At 34.8% G+C, this 27967-nt stretch overlaps 1 protein-coding gene across 1 annotated transcript in view; it reads right to left on the bottom strand.

The window, feature by feature from the left end:
* RB1 (RB transcriptional corepressor 1) overlaps positions 1 to 27967 on the bottom strand; it is a 152109-nt gene that overhangs the window by 114032 nt on the left and 10110 nt on the right. The window contains exons 3-4 of the mRNA XM_032403028.1: positions 8014 to 8129; positions 4370 to 4489 (exon numbers count right to left, since the gene is read on the bottom strand). Of these exons, the coding sequence (XP_032258919.1) occupies positions 4370 to 4489; positions 8014 to 8129 (236 nt within the window). The remainder of the gene's footprint in view (positions 1 to 4369; positions 4490 to 8013; positions 8130 to 27967) is intronic.

The following is a 27967-nucleotide window of genomic DNA, read 5'->3' as shown; positions in this document are numbered from 1 at the left end:
CAAATTTTTGTGTGAATGATACGTGTTGAAATATTTGGGGATATATGGGTTAAATAAAATGTTAAAATTAATTTCACTTGTTTCAACTTTTTGTCATGTAGCTACCAGAATATTTAAAATTCATGGCTTACATTATTATATTTCTCTGTGACAGCATTAATGAAGCTAAAAATAACTTTAAAAGCTACCATTTATCAGCCATCAAAAAGAATGAAATTTTGCCAATTGCAATGACATGGTTGGAGCTAGAGAGTATTATGCTAAGCAGAATACGTCAGTCAGAGAAAGACAAACACCATATGATTTCACTCATATGTGGAATTTAAGAAACAAAACAGATGAACATAGGGGAAGGGAAATAAAAAAAAAGAGAGGGAAGCAAATCATATGAGACTCAACGATAGAGAGCAAACAGAGGGTTGCTGGAGGGGTGGGGGGCGGGGGATGGGCTAGATGGATGATGGGCATTAAGGAGGGCACTTGTGATGAGCACTGGGTGTTACATGTAAGTGATGAATCACTAAATTCTACCAATAGGAAACCAATATTATACTACATGTTAACTAACTAGAATTTAAATAAAAACTTAAAAAGCTACCGTTTATTACACACTTAGTATGTGCTAGAAGGTGAGCTAACCAGTAACACTGTCTTAATTCTCACAATTACCCTACAAGGAAAGTATTACTGGCTATATTTTAGATTGAAATTGAGGTTGAGAGAGGTTAAGTAACTTTTCCTAGCTCACACAGTCAGTAAATGACTAAAGTAATATTCATACTTAGATCTGTTTAGCTTTTTTAAAGTGACCGTAATCACTATGGCATATTGCCATATATATATATACACATACAGTCTGCTCTGAAATGAACAGGCTTTGATATCACAGTTAATTTTCCTAATTGCTCTTCAGTAAAAGGTACAAATAAGATACAAAAAACTCTGCCAATCCACTTTAAGGCCAATAAACACTAAATTATCTAATATAACTAGTTAATAAAAATTCTAAATCCCTTTTACAAAGGCCCGCGTGATCGTTTAAGGTGAGATCTGACTGTCATTCCCAGCTTAAAATCCTTCAATGACTCCACTGTCTGCTGGGCAAAGTCCAAGCTCACTATCGGTCTGATCCCTTCCTACCTTTCAGCCATCAGCAATATCAAAGTACACCATGCTACTGCTTTGCCTTTGGACACATGCTAATCACTCTGCCTGGGAAGCACAGTCCCAGTTCCTACACATTTTGCTTGGTGAATTTATCCTTAAACCTGTTCAGACATTGCCTTCTCCTATAGTTTTTACTTGATCAAAAGTACCCCACAACTACCCTTCTTGCCCTAAAACATACACAATATTTTGCCCACTATGAAATTTCTACTTCCCACATATAATCCTCTACAATACAGCATCACATGCATCATTGCACTTTTTTTATTAAAAAATATAATTTAGTTACTACATTTACTATAACCATAGTATCATTAGATTTTGTATCCCCAGCACCTAACTTATAGCTGAGTACTAATAGCCACTTAGTTAATGCTTGTTGTAGTTTCTTAATTTATTTGCAGTAAACAGCTGATAGCTAGCCTAAAGTTTCTTAAAGAATATTCTACAAACACTATTTCCAGAAGTTAATTGATGTTAAATACATATAAACATATATTAGTAGTCTAATCATTTAGGAAACGATAAACTCAACAGATTCAACATGCTTTATTATACAGGACTTTTAAGAACCCTGGGTTGTGAATGTACCGTCTGACTCTTTAAGGTGGGTATAGTATGTAAATTTTCCCAAACTGGGCCAGAAATTTTTTTGTTTTATAAACATTCCTGGAGGGGCACCTGGATGGCTCAGTTGGTAGAACATGTGGCTCTTGATCTCTGGGTAAAGAGTTCAAGCCCCACGTTGGGTATAGAGCTTACTTAAGAAAAACAAAAAACAAAATGAAAACATTTGTGGAAAGTTTACTATGTTTATTATAGGTTCTGGACTCAGCACTGCCTGCATTATCTCATTTAATACATTAAAAAACGTAACAGGGTAGGCACCATTATCAACTCGTTTGCACTCTAGAAAATTAAGCACTAAAGTTGGGTAACTCACTTGTCCAAGATCACACAGTACATGTTGGAGCCCAGAGTAGAATACAAATCTGTCTGACTCAAAAGATTCCATTCTCTTCAACATTAAACTGTACTAGAGCCTCTCTTTTTTGGTAGGGCATCATACCAGACTACTATTGTAGAGAAAATTTTTGTGAACTCTGACCTTGAACCCTACTTACTAATCTGAAATAGCCAGTGTTTTACGAAAACTGACCTAAAGGAAAAACATAGGGCATGGGAGGTAGGAAGAACTCAAATACTTCAGAATTATCCATATAATATTCCACTTTCTAACTTTCTTTTCTAACTTCCTTTAGCCCCCACAAGAATCATAAATACAATGTATCACTAGAAGGTATGAAGGGTAAAGGAAAGAGGTAAAACAGAAATAAATATCCAACTAGATTTCTGATCTCAGATAGTGAAGCAAAAAACCTAGAAGTATCTAATTAAAATTATTATAGCAGGAAAAAAAATCAAGACTGCACTCCAAATCATTCTCACTAAAATTCTGTATCTAGAAATAACCTGATAATTATAGATTTTGAGGTACTAGTCTTTACAGAATAGATTTTTTTTTAAATATTGGCTTAGAGAAGTTTTTGCTTAATTTATTATACCGGTAACACATCCTCTTTAGAAATGCAAGTTACTCATACAAAACCTTGGTTAACATTTTGGTACTTCTTTTTCAGCTACTATCATTCAGTACATTAGTGTTAATACATAACTTCATTCAATACATACAACTTCTTTCTGCAGTTATAATCACAGTATATCCTGCTTTATTTATTTAACATTAGAAGCATTTTTCTCGTATTGTTTTATTCCTCATCAAATTTTATATTTACTTAATATTAGAAGCATTTTTGCATATTGTTAATATTCCTCAGCAAATTTTATTTTACATTTATAATATTTAGTGTTTAGATTATATTTATATCTTACTCTTTATTTCAGTCATGCATAAATAGGTTGTTTCCAGCTTTTCGTTGGCTTAAATAATATTGTGATAAAAATTTCTAAAGCTTTTTTGTATTTAAGATAACGTTCTTAGGATAAGTTCCAAGATATGAGTTAAAAGGCCATAAACAACTTTAAGGGACAGAAGCATTCAGAAAAGTCCCAGTTAGGTTAAAAAAAAAAAAAAGAAAAAATTATATATACCATATATAATTTACATAAAATATCCAAAAGAAAGAAATATTCTAAATATGAAAACTAGTTATCTCCAGTATTAAAATTTAGGGTGATTCATATTTTATTTATGCTCTTCTGTGTTTTCCAAGTGCTTTAGAGTCTACATTCCTTGTACAAATTTTTATTATAATAAAAAAAATCCTTTTTTTCTTGTGCAAATAGATTTTACTCTATTCAAGAAAAGACAAAAGAAAATAATGATGGCCAAGGCAACCTTATTACAATTAAAAACGAGGAGCAAGAAAAATTCCTTCAAAAGCCATAGGCCAATCTTGATTTTTCTCTCCACTTTTCTTATCCTCTATCACACCTCTGAAGTTTTAGTGACATACCAACCAAAAAGAAGGAAAGGGAAAACTGAAGCATCCTTCTGAGAAGATGCTTCTTTCCAGCACTATCTCCATACTCATTCTCCCCAAAATACTCTTCCCTCTCCCTTTACAACTATTTGTTTAGCTAAAATATTAACTTTCATATATTCTCACCAAGTGAAATGAGCCCCACAATGAACAGAGTAACAGCCACATGCCAGATGTGGCATTTTACCAGTGGCAGTGGTGACTTGGATGAAAAGTGCATTAAAAACCCAAGTTTATCTGAATTTTATCTTTCTCCCAGTTAAAAGGAATGAAAAGTCTCCGTTTACACCACTGAGAATACAAATCATAGCTTGGTAGTATAGGTCATGTACACCTTGTACTACCAGTATGTTTTTCTCTTTCTAAACTAAATAACACCATTAGGAAGAAGCTTAAATTTAGGTCACTCTTCCATTGAGAACTGGAAGTCTCTGGCAGAGAAGACTAAAGTCTTAAAGTTTGTTAAAACAAATGAGAAATATGAAAGGACAGTATAACAATTTTGGAGGAAACATTCATAATGCATATGACTGAATAAAAAAGAAAGCTAAGAACCTAAAAAAAAAACTAACAGCAAAGGGGACAAATCTACGGGGTAATACCTAATAACTTTACTAAATATAGTTCCCAGATGGAATCTAATCATCACCAGTAACATGCAAAACTGGGGTGTAATCCTAATAAAATTTTTACTTTACCTTTCTAATTTGCTGTAGAGTGCACACAATACATTATACTTCTTTAACAGTCTTGACATAGCATTATCAACTTTGGTACTGGTATCAATTTCTTTTAGTAAATCAAAGAATTTGCAGACACTACAAAGAAAGGAATAGAAAAAAGTGAATCTGTAACTGAAAAAATTCATTTTATTTCATTTTCAAAGCATAGACATTTCAATTCAAAAGTTTATTAGCGCCATACCAAATCACTATTATATTCTTTGGAAGGAATTACTTTTTGCATTTTACTAGTCTGAAGAGTAAAAATCAACTAGCTTCAACCTACAGCCCTATATGTATATACCTATGCCTACATCTATTTATACCAAAAAAAGGGTTATGATAGACATATACATACATATTTATTTCTACACCTACCTATATGTTTTGAAAACTGTAAGTTCACATCCATTTATCCAATTCCAACATAAAACCACATGGTTTATTCTAATGTTTCCCTTTTCAAATTTATAACTCTTCTTTGATAGTGAGAAAGCTGGGATCCACTTATCTTTATTTACTCACTTAGTCAATCGCCCTGCATGTAACTACCTTCCATCTCCAAAGTTACCCACTCTCCCACATGGGCACTCTCCTCTCCTGCTCAGACTGACTCCCCATCCTAGACTGCCCTGACCCCTCCACATGGACATCTTCCTCACCCTAGTAGGGTTCTGACTCCCCAGCCCAGACTGCACTCGCTTCACATGGGGTCTGGCTACCCACACACCCGGCTTGATCTCTGACACTGCACACCAAGCAGCCCATATCAGGACCCTCAGTCCCAACTACATCCAGGTGAATACCCACTTGGGCTCTAATATCCTTCTCTGCACCCCATGCTCTCTCCTACCACAGATGCACATACCTACTTTCTTCACCCACCAATGGTTTTAGGACTGAATTGTTGGGGAAGGGAAAAGAAAAACTGATTAAAATGTTTAGGTTGTTTAAATAATGACTTTAAATCATTCTTTATTGTTTTCTATAAAAAAAATTAATCTATTTGAAATATTCATACATTTTTCACTAATAAAAAAATAGGGCACTAAACATAGCAATCATCAACTGAACCTCACACGCTCATTTCTAGTCAAGTTTGTCTAAGGAATTATACCAAAGCAGCTAAATGAACTCAAGGGTAGTCACGAGACCCACCCATACACTCTCCAGCAACTGAGTTAAGGCTTCATTCTAAAAAATGGGCTGGACCACTCAGACATTCATCTCGAGAACCCTAAAAATAAAAGCTTCAGCTAATGAGCAGCGAACAAAGAACCCAAGAGAAGGTCATTAAAGCACTTGTGACATAGAAGGGACTGGGGCAGCCATGACAAGCTACATGGAACAGCAAATAAAGAAGTAGAAATGATATGGAGTAGATGATCATGATGCTGCTCACAAGAGAAAAGAGAATGGAGTAAATGTCTAGATACCTTCAGAGAAAAATAAATCAACCCCAGAAAAGCATTTATTCAAGAAGCACACTCAGTTCCAGTTTTTATGAGATAATATAGCAATACCTATGGAGCACCTTGGAAACTGAATTGTTACTACAAAGCCACCTTTTTCTAGGGGTAACTTAAGTGAGTCTCTATTCCTTCTGCAGCCCTCCTCTGAAGGAAAGAAGAGAAGAGGGAAGGCTACAGAGACGAAAAGCAGGCATAAAGAGCCATAATTAAGACACACAAATCTAAAATAACTACTTATTCTACAGCAGTGCTCCATGGATTGATATATTTTGTTATCTGTCCACAATTAAATAAATATAGAAATTGAGAGTAAGCATATAAAAACTTTTATGACAATTTAACACTAACTTTATGGTGCTGAATATAATAATAAAAAGTTTGGTCCTGCGGTTAGTATAATTTTTTTTCTTTCATTTTTCTAATACTTAATTTATATTATATATTTTTTAAATGTCAGTCCATGACTTATTGAAAGAAAAGTCCTTTACCAGGGCACATTTAAGCAGCAGTGGTCTAGATACCATTCCTGGATAGTTATTAGAACAAAGAGATGACCTAAGAAAAAGTTGTAACAAATAAACTATTATATTTATTGTAGGGAGATTATTTATGACGTGCCCAATTATAAGTGTTGCTCCATTCAGGAAAAAAGTTCAGGAAAAGCTTTGCCAGGAAAATTCTTTCATCTTAGAGATAAAAGATGTAATAGCCTTTCTGTCATATTTATTTAGTAGTCTATAAACAGCTTTATAACACTGTATTGCAGCCATCTGTTTAATTTTATCTTCCCACTGGAATGAATTTCTTGAGCTCAGAGACTATTTCTCACCTCTGTATCATTAGAACCTAGCACAGTATCACAGAGCCTAACAACTGTTTTTCTTTCCTTTCTTTTTTTTTTTTTTTTTTTTTTTTGCAGGGAAAGGGCATGGAGGGGTGGTCTACAGCAGGAAAGAGATCAAGACCTCATCAATACCTATGGTTAAGTTACAAGCACTGTTTCTATAAACTACTTACTTTTCCATTCATTATAAGTTATTTAATTCTCATAATTCTATAAAATAGCTAATAATTTTCATTTCACAGATGAGGAAACTGAAACTTAATAAAGCTAAGCAATCTGCTCTAGGTCATATAGCTTGTAAAACAACAGAGACCCCTTAAACCCGCTCTATCTTAACTGAAACATTCATATCCTTTTCAATCCTCTAGGCCACTGAAACATCTACTGCATGAATGTATAAATTAATGTAGAAATTTACTTACATAATTTTCAGCTACATAAAAACTATTTTGACTTAGTAATTTTATGAATAAAATAAAACTGAAATCTCTGAGAGGTAAACCAATTCTAATTCAATAGGTTAAAATATGAATATACAAGGTCTTTGTTTCCACATTTTATTTAGAGGTAGTAAGAAAAAGAGTTACTGAAAAATGCAGCAATTTAATTTATCTCATATAAATAAAATACTAATTATGTTTAATTCTAGATGATTTTATCCAAGAAGAAACATATGCTACTACCTTTCTAGTAAAATTATTTACTGTTAGATTTTGTAAATATGCTGCAAATGAAATGACTGGATGTCCCACAAAGCTGTTCAAGATAAAGTTCAGGAGTTATTGGAAACAAATTAGTAAATTCTTCTTATAAGCTTATAAGCTCAACAACAAACAATTATTGGAGTAATTATGGAAACTCAGCTGAATATACAGTCTCAAAAAATATATAATTATGCATGTATTATATTAAGCAATCTTAAACATTAATAAATGTTAACTAAATTCCTTTAAGATAGACTCACACCACTTTCATAAAAATTTTAATCTAAATAAGCCTACTTTATAAACCCTTGCTCTTTTTGTCCACTTTATCAACAGCTACAATTGAGAAAGTTCTAGAAAGTGGGAGACATGATGAAAAATTTCCCAGGACACAAACTCTACATTCTTGAGAAACTATAACATAAATACACATTCATTAAGGCTCCAAGAGAGAAGGACAGTTCACTGGTTGACCTAAGTCCTTTAAAAGTTTTATTTAATTTTAGCATTTCTCACTAGTTCTCTAAAGTCTATTAAGAGGAAAGTTCAGAAATACTTTTCTTTGAGGGCAGAGGCCTATATTGATATAATAAATTTTACCTGGTTTCTATGTTTTTCTGTAGCTCAGTAAAAGTGAATGGCATCTCATCTAGGTCAACTGCTGCAATAAAGATACAGATTCCCCATAGCTCCTTTTTCCTTTGAACATAACCTTCCTGGGTACAAAAAAAAAAAAGATTCAAATATTTCATTAATCATTCACATACTAGATACATATTAAAATTGTATTATATGATAATATTTTTCTTATTCAACATAAACTTGTTTTTAAATCCTTATGATGGCATATACTTGAGAGCATTTAATTCTACACTAATCAAAAACACTTAAATTTTATATTGTAAGTAAAAAAAAATTACTAGAAAGATCAAAAAGTTAAATTACAACTTACTGTGAAAAATTTAGGGGTCAGTCAGTTCTCTGAAGTAAATACTTTCATTTTTAAATAATCCAATGTCATCAGAGCCAACTTAAAGGATTTTCGAGTCCATAACATAAATTGTTTTTAAAAAAAACAAGGCTACTTTCTTACATGATTATCCTCCTTTTGCTCTGATTCACTCTTGTTTTTTAAAGACATTTATTTTTAGAGAGAGAGAAAGAGAGAGAAAGCTCACGTGTGTATGCACGTGAGCAGGGGGAGGAGCAGAGGGAGAGCGAGAGCAAATCCTCAAGCAGACTCCCTGCTGATTGCAGAGCCTGACCTGGGCTTAATCCCAGGACCCTGAGATCATGACCTGAGCCAAAATCAAGAGTCGACTGCTTAACTCACTGAGTCACACCTAGGCAACCCTGATTCACTCATTTTTTAATCAACCTATGGACTCAAGTATTTTTTAACCTTGTGAAATTCATATCCCTCAGTGCCATAATTGCCTTCTTTGTGAGGTGGAAATAATAATACATATCTCACTTGGTAATAATTAAATGAGATTATACATATAAGGCCCTTAGCATAATGCCTGACATATAATTAGTACTTGATGAGTGATGGCCATGATTATCATTAGAATGTTTTTTCATTATCATTAGAATACCTTTTCCCCTAAAAATATGTATTAATTTCTAGATATGTAAGTTTTGTAGGTAAAATTTGATTACATTAAGTTGAAAACAAAAGATACCAAATTATCTGATATTCTATTACAAAACTTGGACTATTTGCTTACTCTTAGTTGGAGGTTACAATAGAGCTGAGAAGTATGTGATGCAAATTTACATTGTTTTGAAATCTCAATTATATACAAGCTTTAAGAAAAGAATTATTCTGGGGCTCCTGGGAGGCTCAGTCAGTTAAGCGGCCAACTCTTGGTTTCGGCTCAGGTCATGATGTCAGGGTCTGCAATCAGCAGGATTCTCTCTCTCTCTCTCTGCGCCGCACCCCCCCACACACACCCAGCTCACAATCTCTCTCTCAAATAAATAAATCTTCTAAAAATTATTCTGGATTATCAAATTTTTTAAAGATTTTTATTTGTTTATTTGTCAGAGAGAGAGAGCACAAGCAGGGGGAGTGGCAGGCAGAGGGAGAAGCAGGCTCCCCACCAAGCAAGGAGCCCAATGCGGGGCTCCATCCCAGGACCCTGGGATCATGACCTGAGCCTAAGGCAAATGCTTAACCAACTGAGCCACCCAGGCATCCCTGGATTATCAAATTTTATTGATAATAAAAAGTTTATCATTATCCAACTCTAAACTTTTCCATGATTTTAGCTACTTGGAAAATAAATATTTTTTATTAAGTTTTTATTTTAATTCCAGTATAGCTAACATACAATGTTATATTACTTTCAGGTATACAATATAGTGATTCAACACTTCCATACATAGCATACATCACCCTGTGCTAATCACGACAAGCGCACTCCTTAATCTCCATCACCTATTTCACCCATCCCTCCACCCACCTCCCCTCTGGTAGCCATCAGTTTGTTCTCTTTAGTTAAGGGTGTGTTTCTTGGTTGTCTCTCTTTTTTCCCTTTGCCTGTTTGTTTTGTTTCTTAAATTCCACAATATGCAGAAATCTGTTGCATTTCTATACAAATCTTTTAAAACTTACAACTATACATCCACTAAAATGATTAAATTAAAAAGACTGACAATATCAAAGGTTAGTGAGGATGTAGAGCAAGGAATATTCAAACATTGCTGGTGAACATGTAAAATGGTACAACCATTCTGAAAAACAAGTTTGGCCAGTTCCTATAAAGTTAAGTATATACTTTCCATAACACTTAGCAATACCACTCCCAGATATTTATACCCAAAAGAAATGGAAGCTTTGTACATGAATATTAATAGCAGCTTCAATCATAAAAACCAAAAACTAGAAACAACCCAATATCCAAAAACAGGTGAACAGATACAGTGGGATGTTATTCAACAATAAAAAGGGAAAGTACTAATAAACACAACATAGATAAATCTCAAAATTATTTCATGGAGAAAAAGAAGCCAGAGAAAACAGGGTACATCCTGTGTACTGTGTGATTCCTCTCCTACAAAATTCTAGAAAAGGCAAAATTAATCTTTAATGGCAAAAAGTAGATCAGTGGCTGTCTAGGGACAGGAATGGAGGTATCTGGGGAATGACTACAAAGGAGGAGAAAACTTTCTGGAGTAACCAAAAATTTCTATATCTTAAGTAATGGTGGTAATTGCATGGTTGAATGCATTTGTTAAAACTTATTGACCTATTCATTCAAAATTGGTTGACTTTAGTGTCCGTAAAATATGCTTCAATAAATTTGATTTTTGAAACCATATTATGTATTTATTATTTCCGAAAATGAACAAAGTATACATAGCTTGATTGTTATAATGACTAGTAAGTATATTATATTTTAATAAAATGAACATCGACTTTTTTGTATGTGTTTATATTAATATGGTCAATTTCTCAGAAACTAAGAGGTAAAAGGTTGTTTGTCCCTATAATAAATAGCGCCCACACTACATTACTTTTTAAATTTTTGTGCTTATTTCTTATGTTTCTGGTTTGCTTCCTTGCTCACAGGCTATCACCTGTTAAACCTAACTGCTCTCAATGTGTCTACTTTCAGGAACCATAGCACTTTTTTTTTTTTAACTGTTTTAAAGGTTGAGAAAGGAAGTAACTAAAGTTATTAAAATGGAGAACACTGCTTATTCATTTAAAAACAACAGATTTTATTAGGACATAGTGAACACAGTTCAACACAAGCTCATTTGAAATGATAAAATGCCTAAAAGAAATGTTGTATAAATAGGTTCTGATTTTTAAGGACCTAAGGAAATTTCCTACGAGCAAAATGTATGACCGTTATTTCAGATGATTTATAAAGCTTGCTATTGTTGCTGTTGTTGTTCTAGCTGCATTCCAATTAACTCTTTTTTGGATAAAGTGCTTTTTCTTCTTGATACACATTTATTTATGGAAGAAAAATAAATGTTCCTTCTAAACTTCAGCCTACTAAGTATTAAATATGTCAGAGGGAACCAGGTTACAGATGAGATCAACCAGATTATTCATTTACAAGCAAATATTTTTATGTATCTATGGAAAGGAAATGATCAGTTTCCAACTAGGAGAGTCCTAGACGTAGACTTTCTAGACACACACACACAAACACACACACACACACACACACACACGCACACACAGGAACGGCTTGTAGTTTAGTTGTAACCAATAACATTGACTTGGTCTGATCTTATACCTGGTTGCCACCAAGATTTGCTAGATGGAAAAAATTTACAAAACCAGAAAGATTAGAATCAACTATAAAATCCTACTCTATAATTACTTTGTTCACTTTTTAAAACAGCAGATTTTATTAGGACATAGACAACACAATTTAACACAAAGTCATTTGATATGATAAATGCTTAAATGAAAAACATCAGTCTAATCACTAAAATACACTAATTTAAAAATCATCTTTATCTTCATATAGGCTTCTTTGTACCTTCCTATTTGTTTTTTTAACACTTTCCAAAATTTGAGATCTCTAATAATTTTTCAAGAAATACTCATTATACAACTGTCATGGTTATGACTCTGGGGAATACAGTAGTGAAAACAAAAACAAAAACAAAAATTCCGTATCTTCCTGGAACTTACACTCTTTTATATAAGAACATAGATTTTGGTGTCAAACACTCAAGAGTTTGAATACATACTCGAGTTGTGTTAACTGTGGGCAACTTGTTTAAATCCAATTAAACCTCAGTTTCTATTAAAATAGGAATGACGATAATAGTGTCTAATCCTAGAATCACCACAAAAATTAGCAGTGAGGATGCTCTTAAGTAATCAGCTTGGTGCCTGGCATTGTACCTACTGAATCAGAATTAATTAGCAGCAGTAGCATTACTATTATCAGTGAATCTAGCATTCATTCCACTACACCATAGCTGTCTCAGCGCCTCTCACTATCTGATCATCTCCCTACCATAAATATCCATCCTTGGGAATAAAGGATTTGCGTGTGTATGTTTAGGAAATCGGGTCTATTGACCCCCAGCCCCAGGCAATCACTGATCTGATTTTAATTCCTTTTCCAGAATGTCATACCAATGGAATCATATGGTCTGTAGTCTTTTTTGTCAGGCTTCTTTCACTTAGCATAATGTTTGGGAGGATTCATCTATACTGTTATATCTATTAGTATTTATTCCGTTTAATTTCTGAATGTACTCCATTGTATGAATATACCACAATTTGTTTATCCATTCTAACAGTTGAATACACTGTTATAATAATGCTACTAACCCTAACCCTAAATATCCAAGTACAGGTCTTTAAATAAATGTATGTTTTCATTTCTTGGGCAAATACCTAGTTGGGGAATAGCTAAGTTCTACGTTAAAAGTCAGTTTAAGTTTATAAAAAACTAACAAACTGTTGTTCCAATGTTTGTTGCTTGTTTTCTAGCCATCCTAATAGGTGCGTAGTGGTACATTTTCCCACGGACTAATGACATTGACTATTTTTTCAAATCTTACTTAACATCTGTGCCCTTTCCAATCTTTTGTCACTTTTCTATTCAGTTGGCAGCTTATTCATTACTCCCTCTATCTTTTGTAGTTTCTCTAACAGTTTCCCTTCTAAAAGCTTCTTTCTCTTTACAAATAAGCCTATATCACCTTAAAAACAAAAAATAACCTATATTTCTATCTCTGGACCTTATCAAGCTACTATCCTCCCTCCACATACAAACCTTTCATTTGCTCACTATTCACACACACACTCACCATATACACTCTCACAGGACATACATAGTACACCCACTGAACACATACTCTCAGTATTATACTGAGGCTATTCTCTATCCAGGTCTTCAAAGATCTCTTCTTAACAAACTAAATGGCCTTTTTTGGGTTTCAACCACAAAGACCTCTAAGTAGCATTTGACACTATTGCAATGAAACTTTTTCCCTTAGCTTTTAAAACACTCTAATATCCTCATTCTCATTTCTTTCTCTCTCACAACTTTTTCAGTGTTTCCTAACGCCAAAGACTTTTTTCCACCACATTCTGTTTTTCTCAGCAATCTCATTTACTTCCACAGCAACCCCTACCACCTCTATACAAATGATTAGTGTATCTTACCCTGCTTTCCAGCCCTGATTGTTTTCTCAAGATCCACAGCTTTTCTTTTTTTTAAGGTTTTTTATTTATTTATGTCAGAGAGAGAGAGAGCACAGCAGGGGGAGCGGCAGGCAGAGGGAGAAACAGGCTCCCCACTGAGCAAGGAGCCCGATGTGGGACTCGATCTCAGGATCCTGATATCATGACCTGAGCCAAAGGCAGATGCTTAACTGACTGAGCCACCCAGGCATCCCCACAGCTTATTTTCCAATGGCAATTTACAACCTAAAATCTGTAACCAATGTGTTTTCTTAAAAATTTAGTTGAGAATTATGAAAAGGGCTTAGAAGACGACCTTAAAAATGGTTAAAACAGAGAAAAATTATTTGTACCCAGCCAAAAGAATTACCAAAAAGAAATGGTAAAACATGAAGAAAATAAATGGGCAAGGACAAGAACAAGCACTCTGCAAAAGAAAAAATAGTCCTTTCTAACAAACATATTTTGAAAAGACTGAACCTCAAAATAGTACCAACTGAAAGACATTTTGATAATATGCATGAAGATCCTTAAGAGTTCAGTTTTATATCTAAGAATTTACACAATGAAAATATCTGGAGAGTTGAATCAAGATTTAGTGTAATAAATCGCCAGAGGCAAGGAAAACAAAAGCAAAACTGAACTACTGGGACTACATCAAAATAAAAAAGCTCCTGCACAGTGCAGGAAACAATCAACAAAACTAAAAGGCAGCCTATGGAATGAGAGAAGATATTTGCAAACAACATATCTGATGAAGGGTTAGTATCTAAAATCTATAAAGAACTTACTAAACTCGACATCCAAAAACCAAATAATCCAGTTAAAAAATGGGCAGAAGACACGAATGACACTTTTCCAAAGAAGACATCCAGATGGCTAACAGACACATGAAAAGATGCCCAACATCACTCATCCTCAGGAAAATACAAACCAAAACTATGATGAGATACACACCTGTCAGAATGGCTAAAATCAACAACACAAGAAACAATAGGTGTTGGTGAGGATGCAGAGAAAGGGGAAACCTCTTGCACTGTTTGTGGGAATATAAACTGGTGTAGCCACTCTGGAAAACAGCATGGAGTTTCCTCAAAAAGTTAAAAATAGAACTACCCTATGAGCCAGTAATTGCCCTACTAGTTATTTACCCGAAGGATACAAAAATACAGATTCGAAGGGGTACATGCACCCTGATGTTTATAGCAGCATTATTAACAATAGCCAAACTATGGAGAGCCCAAATGTCCATCAACTGATGAATGGATAAAGATGTGGTGTGTGTATACAAACACACACACACACACACACACACACACACACACACACACAGGAATATTATTCAGCCATCAAAAAGAATGAAATCTTGCCATTTGTGACAACATGGATGGAGCTAGAGTGCATTATGCTAAGCGAAATCAGTCAGAGAAAGACAAACACCACATGATCTCACTCATATGTCGAATTTAAGAAAGAAAACAGATGAACATATTGGAAGGGAGAAAAAAGGAGAGTGAGAAACAAACGATAAGAGACTCTTAACAACTATAGAGAACCAACAGGGTTGATGGAGGAAGGTGGGTGGGAATGGGCTAGATGGGTGATAGGTATTAAAGAGGGCACTTGTGGGGCACCTGGGTGGCTCAGTCGGTTAAGCGGCTGCCTTTGGCTCAGGTCATGATCCCAGGGTCCTGGGGTCGAGCCCTGCATCGGGCTCCCTGCTCAGCGGAGAGCCTGCTTCTCCCTTTCCTTCTGCCTGTCGCTCTGCCTACTTGTGCTATCTCTCTGTCAAATAAATAAATTAAAAAAAAAAATCTTTAAAGAGGGCACTTGTTGTGATGAGCACTGGGTGTTGTATGTAAGTGATGAATCACTGAATTCTACTCCTGAAAGGAATACTGCACTCTATATTAAATAACTAAAATTTAAATAAAAATTACAAAAAACAGATTTAGTGTAATAGAGTTTAAAGAATTATTTGTAAGAGCAAAATCAGTGGGGAAAACCTAAATATCTTAAAGTAGAATATTTAAGTAAATTGTGATGCAGCTCTATCACACAATGATATAAAACCCTTAAAATATTTCAAAGATTATAAGGACATGGGAAAATATCAAAGATATGTTAAGAGAAAAAAAAAACCACCAAAATACAAAATTCTGAGTATATTTTGATCACAATTGGGTGAAATTTTTTAAAAAGGGAAAGCAAAAACATATCAAAATGTTAATATCTCTATGTGGTAGGATTACAAATGGTTTTCTTTTTCTTCATTAATCCTAGATACATGTTCTTAAAATTCCTTACAATTATAGTAGGAAAAGTCAATCAATAAATAAAAAAGTGCTAGGGGCACCTGGGTGGCTCTGTCGGTTAAGCATCTGCCTTCGGCTCAGGTCATGATCCCAGGGTCCTGGGATCGAGCCCCACATCAGGCTCCCTGCTCAGAGGAGTGCCTGCTTCTCCCTCTGCCTCTGCCTGCTGCTCTGCCTACTTGTGATTACTCTCTCTCTCTCTCTGTCAAATAAATAAATAAAATCTTTAAAAATAAATAAATAAATAAGTGCTAAATTTATACAAAGCAATAAAGAGAAATATTAGGAATACTAATGAGAAAAATCTTAAAGATATTAAAACATTAATTACATATATTATAGTTTAAATCAAAATCTACAATCAACACTTGAAGAGACTACATATTAAGGTAGCATTTAGGTTAGTTCACTTGAACCACCCTAATGATAACCCCCAATTGATGACATGTATTTGCTGCTTTAAAATGCACTAACTTACAGAAGAGCTCCACCATGTGGTAACACAAATCATCTTGGAGGCATCCGAAAATTATCTTACCTATCATAACTCAACATTAATTTAAATTCAATTTTAAAAGTTTAAAATACTAGCCATGACCAAGATGAAAATAAGCCATAAGAAATATGCTTTTGGGTGCCTGGGTGGCTCAGTCAGTTAAGCATCTAACTTCGGCTCAGGTCATGATCTCAGCTCCTGAGATCAGGGGAGTTCAGGCTCACACTCAGAGTCTGCTACTCCCTCTCCTTCTGCCCATCCCCCTGCTACAGTGTGCTCGCACCTTCTCTCTCTCTCTCTCTCAAAGAAAGAAATGAAATATTTTGTAAAAAAGAAATATGCTTTCTAACTCACGGTCAGTAGGACACATCCTTACTCTTGACTCACAGGATTGTAATGAGTGATTAACAATAAGGTTACAAATTAAATGTATTATAGGAATATCTTAGAGGAATAGAGGGGATAAGAGCTGTCTTTATCTTCTACTCTTGGATTTCCTCCCTCACCAAGGTTATATGTAGGAACCAAAGGGATAACAGACTAATGTGTCAGAAAATCCCACCTCCCTCACTTGTGTAATATTGGCTGACAGCAGTTAGTGTTAAAAACATTCTTTGATGTACTCAGAAGAAGTAAAAGTCAAGAGTGGCATAGCCAAGAAAAGGAATGCAAAAGCTAAGCTTACTTGTACTCAATCACATTTTTGATACAACACACAGGAGTAACCAACAGGTGAATCAGCCATACAGTTACTCAATGCCCTTGTGAGGAGAGAGTTGACTCCACTACTAGAAAAATAAGTACCTAGCAAGTTCAGATTTACCTGGCCCACTGTGCAAGAGATGGGGCTCCCTCCCTTAAGAACTTCTACACAACTCAGTGGATAGGAATATCTAAACACTTAACTGAACTGTGACTTACTTATTTATTTGTCCATATCCCAAGTAGTCTGTAAATATCTGGAAGGTAAAACAGTTATGCCTAATTCATTGCTGTACCCCCAAGTGCTTAGTAAAGTATCCAGCACTAACTTGGTGTTAAATGTGTAATTTTTTTAAAAGCAGTACTAATAGCTATACCCCAATATAGAATAGAACAGCTTTTTTTCTCCTTTAGTATGCTCAGAAAAACAAGCAGCAATTCAATCACCAATACAAAGTATGACGTAAGACAACTGGTTCTACTATAGCTTCTTCAACTCCCATTCACACACTGGTAACAACTAATGAGTATGAGCAAGAGTGACTTACACAAAGAAATGATACTAGATAACTAGATAACTGACGTGGAACTTAGTTTCTGGTCAAGCTGTCTGCTTAGTTTATTGGGCCAAAGGCCCAAAGATGATCCACCTAAGAAGATATAACCATATAGGAGAGAAAACTGCCACCAAACCCAAATAGCCACTAAATAATCGGCTTTTCTGTAAAAGATCTATGAAACTGATATCTACCATTCTTAGAAACAAGGTTGAAAAACATTGAGGAGAGAGGTCATTCCTACAACTCAAATTGAATTATATGCATAAAAGGTATCTCCCAAAGTTTGCATGCCAACTCCTTCTACCAATATTGCATATACTACTTAAAAAAAGGAAAATATCAATAATGAATAAATGAGTTGGCATTAGAATAAAAGAATCCCAGATTGGAAGGGAACCGAAAGAGATCACTGATCATCAAAGTGCTGTGGTCTGGGAGTTTCTAGGATTCCAAGTCATAAAATGATAATCTGGCAAATTTTCCAGTATTTAAAAAAATTTAAGAAAACCCATATGTTTACTTACAATAAAGCCTCAGTTAATAAAATAGCCATCCAGTTACACAATGCCCTTGTGAGGAAGGCACTTGTTAGAATGGGCATTTGTTACTTTTGTTAGAATTCAATGTAGCACAGTAACACAATTTACCTTTATAAAAAGGTAGCACAGTAACACAATTTTACCTTGATAAAAAGCATTGGCTGTCGGCTTTTATGTCTTGAATAAAACTAAGAAAAATAAACTTAATAAAAAAAAGTTTGGTAGACTTTCTGAAACAGAGCCAAGGTGGGGAAAGCTAATAATGAACGTCTGGTGGTTTTGAGTGCAATATGATTCGGATTCAAGTTACCTTAAAAAATAGTTTGTACAATGAGAAAATTAAGGCACATATAAAAGAGATAAATTAAAACAGGAATAGTATTAAGAATCTTTGATAAAATAATTCATTTCAAAACTCTCCTAAATACCTAGGTCTCATATAAACTTGATTATCTGTTTATAGTTGAATATAAAGCAAATAGAAATAACTACCAATCGGGCGCCTGGGTGGCTCAGTCGTTAAGCGTCTGCCTTCAGCTCAGGTCATGATCCCAGGGTCCTGGGATCGAGCCCCATGTCAGGCTCCCTGCTCAGCGGGAAGTCTGCTTCTCCCTCTCCCACTCCCCCTGCTTGTGTTCCCTCTCTCGCTCTCTTTCTGTCAAATAAATAAATAAAATCTTAAAAAAAAAACAACTACCAATCTGAACATCAATAATCATGAATATCAAGCCTTTAATATTACGATGAATATAAATACGAAAAAATATTAATTCACTGACAGATTATTTAACCATTTATTTCAAAGCAACACCTGTTGACAACCTAGCACACCTGGAAGCCCATAACAATCTCAATAGTCATTTCAATCCTATGAAAGAGTATTTGATGTATCCTTCTAGTATCTATTCCTAATAGATAGGTGGGATGAAATTCAGATCTGGCTCTATGTTTGTGGGGAATTGGAGGGCGTGTAATTTTTTTTAAAGATTTATTTATTCATTTGAGAGAGAGAGGAGAGCACAAGTGGGAGGGTGAGAGGGAGAGAGAATCTGAAGCAGACTCCAAGCTGAGAGCAAAGCCCCATGTGGAGCTCGATCTCACAACACTGAGATCACGACCCCAGCCAAAACCAAGAGCTAATGGCTTAACTGACTGCGCCACTCAGGCACCCTGTTGGGGCGGGGGGGGGGGGTAATTTTTTAGAAAGAAATACATTATGGCTGTTTTTCAATAATTTGTATCCCAAAATATAATAGAAAGGATTTTTTTAAAAAAATCTTAACAAAACTATATATAATAAAATTAAGGAAAAATCTAAAATATATGGATAAAGAACTTGGGCATTTTGGGGAAGTGTAATTCTGAACATTATTCTCTTATTTATTTAATTATCAATAAATATTTATTAAATGCCTACAGCAACAAGCACTATTTTAACTGCTAGGAATACATCAGTAAACAAAATAAGCATTCCTCTTTCCTGAAGCTGACACTTTAGGGGGAGGAGAAAGACAATAAACAAAAATAAGTATAAATAAGTAAACTATATACTATGTTATAAAAATAGCAGAGTAAAGTGGATAGAGAATTTGAGGGAGAATAAGGGCAGATTACAGTATTAAACAGGGTGGTAGATCTCATTGGAAAAGTGAGATCTGAGCAAAGACTTTCATTCTATGAACAAAGACATAATCTATTAAATTTTGACCCAGTGGTTAGACTTCTAGAAATCTGTACTACAGAAATCTTCTTACTTGTGCATTAAATGTGGCTATAAAGATATTCACTGCAGTGGTTTGTAGTATCGAATATTCAAAAATAAACCAAATCTTTATCACAGGGGAGTACATATGTAAATTATATGCCCATACAATGGAAAATACATCCACTAAAAGTATCAAGCTACACACAGAGGGTGAGGTGCTCTTCAAGATACATTGCTACATGAAAAAAGCAAGGTGCAGAACAATGCAAAAACTAGAAACTTCTATTAGTTGCTTCTGGAGGGAAAAAGTATGTGTCTGCGGGATAGGAATGAGAGAAACTTCACTGTTTAATTTTTATTTCTCTTGAATATTGAACCATGAGTGAATCTATTGCCTACTCCAATAATAATAAATAGTAATTATTTATTTACACTTTTAAAACAATTCATAAGACCTCAATTAGGTAAGACAAAAATCTTTATATCTATGTGGTGAGGTGGAAGGAGGAAGGATTGGAGGTAGAGAATGAATGAAAACTTATCAATGGTTATTTCTACAGAGGTAGAAATAGAAAGAATGGATATTCATTTTTATTACTATAAAATATGATTTCTTAAAAAGAAGTATATTTGAGTTTTGAATATATATTTTTTTCTCTGGAATTTTGAAAGCAAAATATAAAAGTGATGATAAAAAAATAACAGGAAAAATGTTAGTATCTGGAAAACTGCACGCTATAATGCCTTGGATGTTAGCATCCAAAATAGTAAATAATCAATTAGAAGATTCACAGTGACCACAAAATTAAGTAAATTAGTTCTCAGAAGAAGCCTAGCTGCTCTTCATTCAGAGATGAAGGTTAAATTCCTTGTGTGGGTCCTTAGGAAGAAGAAAATACACTGCAGAAAACAATATTGGCCAACAGTGAAAACTTTCATGAAGGAAAAGCAATTTAAAAGCAGGCAGCCCAATTATTTACTATTATAATAATTACACTATATATAATTATATACTAGACCTATCTGAGTATTTCATGATGAAAGTTCACAATTAACTTTAATAATGTTATCTGATATACATATTAAATATAAAGCATTAAATTGTGGAAAAAATAGGAAAGAAACAGTTTAGGAAAGAGAATAGAAAAGTGAAGAAAATCAATGAAACCAAAAACTGGTTTTTTTTTTTAAGGGATCACCAAAATAGAGAAACTTTTAGTTCGACTGACCAAGACAAAAGAAGGCTTAAATCAGTTAAAATTAAGAATGAAGTAAGGACATAAAGACCAACCTTACAGAAATAAAAAGAATTATAACATGAATGCTTATAACAGATGAAATGGACAAATTCCTTAAGAGAAACAAACTACCAAAACTGACTCAAAAAGAAACAATCTGAATAAACCTATAGCAAGAGATTGAATAGTAATTTTAGAACTTCCCAGAGAGAAAAGTCCAGGCCCAGATGGCTTCACTGGTGAATTCTACCAAACATTTAAAGAGAAATTAATAACAATTCATCAAACTCCTCCATAAAAACCACTTAGGAGGGAAGATTTCCCAACTCACTCTGTGAGAAGCCAGTATTATCCTGATACTGAAATCAGACAAAGACATCATAAGGAAAGAAAACAGAGATAAAATCTCCTATGAGTATATGCCAAAAATCCTCAACAAAATACTATCAAACCAAATGCACAAACATATAAAAAAGATTATACACCATGATCAAGTAGGACTTATCCTAGAAATGCAATGCTGGTTTAAGATCTGAAAATCAATTAAAGTAATACCAATAAGAGAGGAAAAAAAACACATCATTATATTAATAAGCACAGAAAATCATTTGACAAAATCCAAAATCATCTGATAAAAACACTTAATGCAAGAGGAAGAAAAGGGAACGCTCTTTCTCTCTCTAAAAATAAACAAACAACTTGTCTAGCATTAAATATTCACTAGGGAGAAGGAGAAGATCATAAAATACACCATTTTACATAGAGAGAAACAAAGATTTGGATGGTAGCAGACTTATCTTTGGAAACAATGCAAGCTAGAACATAATGGGACTTGGGGAAAAAAAGCCAAGCTACAGTTTTTAAAAATTTTTTTATTTATTTGAGAGAGAGACAGAGCGAACACAAGCAGAGGGAAAAGCAGAGAGAGAGAGGGAGAAGCAGACTCCCCACTGAGCGGGAAGCCTGACTCCAGGCTCAATCCCAAAACTCTGGGACCATGACCTGAGCCAAAGGCAGTTGCTTAACCGATTCAGCCACCCAGGTTTCCCCCAAGCTACAATTTTTTAACCATGAAAATATCTTTTAAAAACTAAGGCAAGGGGCACCTGGGTGGCTCAGTCAGCTGGGTGGCTGCCTTCAGCTCAGGTCATGATCTGAGAATCCTGGGATTGAGCCCCACATCGGGCTCTCTGCTCAGTGGGGAGTCTGCTTCTCCCTCTACTTCTCCCCCAGCTTGTGCGCTCTTTCTCTCTCAAATAAATAAATAAAATCTTAAAAAAAAAAAAAAAAACCTAAGGCAAAATAAAGACTTTCAGATGTGTGAATGCTGACAGAACTCATTATCAGACCTGCACTGTAGAAAATGTTAAGGAAAATCCTTCAAGGAAGGAAAGTGATGCCAGATGGAAATCTGGACCTTTATAAAAGAATGAAGAACACTGGAAAGGATAGCTACATGGCTAATAAAAAGACTTTTTAAAATTATTATTTAGATTTCTTTAAAAAATAATTGTTTAAAGCAAAAATAATAACACTATATTATGGGGTTTCTATCACATGTACAAGTAAAAAGTATGACAATAGGATAAAAGCCATGAGGGAAGAAATGAAAGTATACTGACATAGTTTCTATATTGTACATTCAGTAATATAATATCATTTGCAAACGGACTGTGAAAAGTTTCAAATATATGCTATAAACCCTGAAAGAATGACTAAAATAACACAAAAGTTATAGCTTACAAGCCAACAAATGACAAAAAAGGAATCATAAAAAAATACTCAATCCAAACAAAGGCATAAAAAGAGGGAAAAGCAACAAAGAAAAGATGAGGCAAGTAGAAACAAATAGCAAGGTGGTAGATTCAAGCCCAACCATTTCAAAAATCACATTAAATGTCAATAGTCTAAAAACCCTAATTAAGAGGCAAAGACTGACCCAACTATATGTTGCCTATAAGAAACCCACTTTAAATACAGTTGACCCTTGAACAACATGGGAGTTAGGGCTGCTGACCCCTATGAAATTGAAAATCTTTGTGGGGCGCCTAGGTGGCTCAGTCAGTTAAGCATCCAACTCTTGATTTCAGCTCTGGTCATTTATCTCAGGGTTGTGAGATGGAGCCCCACATTGGGCTCCATGCTGGGCTTGAAGACTGCTTAAAATTCTCTCTCTCCCTCCCTTCTCTCCCTGCCCCCATATCTCTCTCAAGAAGAAAAGAAAGAAAAGAAAAGAAAAAAAGAAAGGAAGGAAGGACGAACTAAAGAAAACCCATGTATAATTTTGATTCCCCTAAAACTTAATAGCCGGGGCGCCTGGGTGGCTCAGTCGTTAAGCGTCTGCCTTTGGCTCAGGTCATGATCCCAGGGTCCTGGGATCGAGCCCCACATCGGGCTCCTTGCTCAGCGGGGAGTCTGCTTCTCCCTCTCCCTCTGCCTGCCGTTCTGCCTACCTCTGCTCTCTCTCTCTGTGTCAAATAAATAAATAAAATCTTTAAAAAAATAAAAAATAAAAAATAAAAAAATAAAACTTAATAGCCTACTGTTGACCAGAAGCCTTACTGATAATATGCACAGTTGATTAACATAGATTTCGTATGTTACATGTATTATACACTGTATTCTTACAATAAAGTTAGCTGGAGAAAAGAAAATGTTACTTAGAAAATCATAATGAAGAGAAAATACATTTACAGTACTGTACTATATTTACTGAAAAAAAAATCCGGGTGCCTGAGTGGCTCAGTCTGTTAGGCATCTGCCTTTGGCTTGGGTCGTGGTCCCGGGGTCGGGATCGAGTCCCGCATTGGGCTCCCTGCTCGGCAGGGGTCTGCTTCTCCCTCTGCCCATCAACCCGCTCTCGTGCTCTCTCTCTCTCAAATGAATAAATAAAATCTTTAAAAAAAAAAATCTATGTATAGTGGACCACCCACTTCAAACCCATGTTGTGCAAGGGTCAACTGAATAAAGATACAAAGAGGCTAAAAGTAAAAGGATTTTTTTAAAAAAGGTATATGATACAAAATATTTATCAAAAGAAAGCTTAGTGTCTATATTAATATTATAAAAATATTTCAGAGCAAAAAACATGAGGGATAAGGAGATCATTTCATCATGCATTATATTAATAATATATGATACATACCATGTAAGATACAATAGTGAAGTTTACTAAAATAATATTAAGGTATAATAAAGTATAATAATAAAAGAATATTATAAACAATTTTACACCAATTCAACAAGTTAGATTGACCCATTCCTTGAAAAACACACACTGCCCAAGCTTGCCAAAGAAGTAAGAAAACCAAAAAAAAAAAAAAAAAGGACGCCTGGGTGGCTCAGTCTGTTAAGCTCAGGTCATGATCCCAGGAGCCCTGCATCAGGGGCTCCTGCTCAGCGGGGAGCCCATTTCTCCCTCTGCTGCTCCCCCTGCTTGTGCACATGCCCATGCTCTCTCTCTCTGGCAAATAAATAAAATCTTAAAAAAAAAAAAAAAGTAAGAAAACTGAATTTCCCATATCTATTAAAGAAATTGAAATTGTAGTTAAAAACTTTCCCACACAAAAAAAAAACCCTCGAGGCCCAGATGGCTTTACCAAACATTTAGCAAAGAAATGATACCAATTTTACACAAACTCTACAAAAAAATTAGAGAACAAAATATTTCCCAACTCATTCTATAAGGCCAGCATTATTCTGTCACAAAATCTAACAAAAATTGAAGGAAAAAAAAAACACTAAAAAAAAACCCGTAACCAAAAAGAGAAAACTAAAGACCCAATATCCCTCATGAATATATATGCAAAAATTCTTAACAAAAGTTTAACAAATCAAATCCAACAATATATGAAAGGGATACTGTATCATGATCAAGTGGAATTTATCCAGGAATGGAAAATTGCTTTAACAGTCAATATTATTCATCACATCAACAGTCTAAAAAAGGAAAAATATGATCATCACAATAGATGCAGAAAAAGCATTTCATAAAATCCAACATTTATTTGATACAATAAAAAAAAAATCTCTGCAAACTGGGAATAGAAGGAAAATTCCTTAAACTGAAAAAGGACATCTAAGAAAAACCTACTCTTAACATTACACTTAATGGTAAAAGACAAAATGATTTCTCCCTAAGAGTAGGAATTCTTACCACTTCTATTCAACACTGTATTGAAATTTTAGCCAGTGCAACAGGCAAGGGAAAAAAAGCAAAAGGTTATAAAGGAAGAAATAAAGCTGTCATTATTCACACATAACATAATTGTGTATATAGAAAGCCTATGGAAACTCAAAATGGGCAAAAAACATTAAAAACAATACACTGATGATGATAAACAATGGCCCATAAGCACATTTAGAAGACCTTCAGCAACTATGGACTTCGGGGGATAATGATGTGTCAGTAGGTTCCTCAACTGTAACAAATGTAGCACTCTTGTGGCAATGTTGATAACGGAAAAGGTCAATCCTGTGGGGGCAGAGGGTATATAGGAACTCTCTGTACCTTCTGCTCAATTTTGCTGTGAACCTAAAACTATTCTAAAATGAAAAGTCTATTTTAAAAAATATTCTGTATCACTAACCATCAGAAAACTGTGAATTCAAACCACAATGAGATATCACTACATACCAAGAAGAATGGCTAATTTAAAAAAATAGTACCACCACCAAATGTTGGCAAAGACGCAAGGAAACTGAATCACCCATATATTGATGGTAGGAATATAAAATGGTACAGCTGCAACAAAGTTTCGCAGCTCTTAAAAAATTAAACACATATGACCATACCATATGACCAGCAATTGCACTCCCCCAGAAAAATGAAAACTGATATCTACACAAAAACCTATACACAAATGTTCATAGCATCTGTATTCATAACAGCTAAAACATACAAATGAGGCAGACATCTTTCAATGAGTGAATGGTTAAACAAACTGCGGTCCAGTCATGCCATAGAATACTACTGAACAACAACAACAGAAAATTGCGATGGGCTGACTTGTGCCCCCTCCCCAACTCCTGAAAACTCATATGCTGAAGTCCTAACTCTAAGTATCCAAAAATGTGACTGTTTTTGAAGATGGGGCCTCACAGAGGTACAATAAAGTGAGGATATTTGGTGAGCCCTAACCCAATCTGATTAATGTCCTTATAAGAACAGGAAATTTGGACACAAAAAACACACCAACGATGTGTGCACATAGGAAAAGCATTCCAGAGCGCAAGGAGAAGGTGGCGATCTGCAAGCCAAACAGAGAAGTCCCAGAAGAAACAACCTGCTGACGTCTCAACTTGGACTTCTAGTCTCCAGAAATATGACAAAATTTATTTCTGTTGTTTAAGCCACCCAGTCTGTAGTATTTTGTTACGGCAGCCCTAACAAACTAATATATTGATATACAATTTCAATGACTCTCCAGGGAATTACTCCAAGTGAAAAAAGCCAATCCCAAGGATTAAATACTGTACGATCCCACTTAGATAACATTCTTGAAATTATAAAATACGTCATATTATTATTGAATAAAGATCTTATTAAATATCTATGTATAGCCAACCTGGTCTGCTGATACTGTCAACATAATATTTGGAAAGATGATTACAATCATTGGTCATCTTTGGAGAATCTTACAGAACAAATGTGTTAGTTTAAAAACTAGTCAATAACAGCAAAGCATAAAGTACTCATCCTTCCTTTCCTGAATGAACTATACTTTAGAATAAGAACAGTTAATGAGGGGCGCGTGTTAGTTTAAAAACTAGTCAATAAAAGCAAAGCATAAACCACTTATCCTTCCTTTCCTGAATGAACTATATTTTAGAATAAGAACAGTTAATGAGGGGCGCCTGGGTGGCTCAGTCATTGAGCGTCTGCCTTCGGCTCGGGTCGTGATCCCGGGGTCCTGGGATCAAGCCCCGCATCGGGCTCCCTGCTCCTCGGGAAGCCTGCTTCTCCCTCTCCCACTCCCTCTGCTTGTATTCCCTGTGTCTCTCTCTGTCAAATAGATAAATAAATAAATCTTTAAAAAAAAAAAAAAGAACAGTTAATGAAGAAAAGTTTCTCTCAATTATTACAACTAATAATTGAAAGAGGAATGATAAAGTTATCAGATTACCATTTAGCAACCCCTATGGATCCAGTCAATGGTCAACAGTAATCGCTTATAACAAAAAAAGAGACATAACAAGATGTTTGCCTCCCAATGGGCATTCACAAAAGTATCTCTGAAGTATTTCTTCCAGAAAATATCAAACCAGGATCTGATCAGGCCTCTAGGCCTCATCTATTTCCAGAAAATACAGAGAATTAGACAAATATGTTAAACAATGAAGGAGATGCAACCTGCAAAATACACACTGTAGGAAATTCTACAGAATAAACCATCCAGTTTCTTCAACAAATAAATTTTAAGAAAAGAAAGGGATGGGGGACAGAAGTAGAAGGTAAAATCTATAGATTAAGAGATTTAAGACACAAGTCAACCAATTACAATATATGAACCTTATTTGAATCCTGATTACAACATGTGAAAAAATTTTATGAAATTGAAAAATTTTGAACACTGGATATTTGATAATAAAAAACTGTCATTGGAGGCGCCTGGGTGGCTCAGTCAATTAAGCATCCAACTCTTGATTTCAGCTCAGGTCATGACGTCAGGGTCATGAGATCGAGCCCAGCAGCAGGCTCTGCACTGAGCATGGAGCCTGCTTAAGATTCTCTCTCTCCCTCTTCCTTTGCCCCCCCCCATGCATGTGCACACACTCTCTCTCAAAAATAAATAAATAAATAAATAAATAAAATAAAATAAAATAAA

This window comes from Phoca vitulina, unplaced genomic scaffold (genome assembly GCF_004348235.1).
Source record: "Phoca vitulina isolate PV1807 unplaced genomic scaffold, GSC_HSeal_1.0 scaffold5, whole genome shotgun sequence".
Lineage (NCBI taxonomy): Eukaryota > Metazoa > Chordata > Mammalia > Carnivora > Phocidae > Phoca > Phoca vitulina.
The sequence above is the reverse complement of the archived record's forward strand: the minus strand, read 5'-3'. Positions and strand labels throughout refer to the sequence as shown.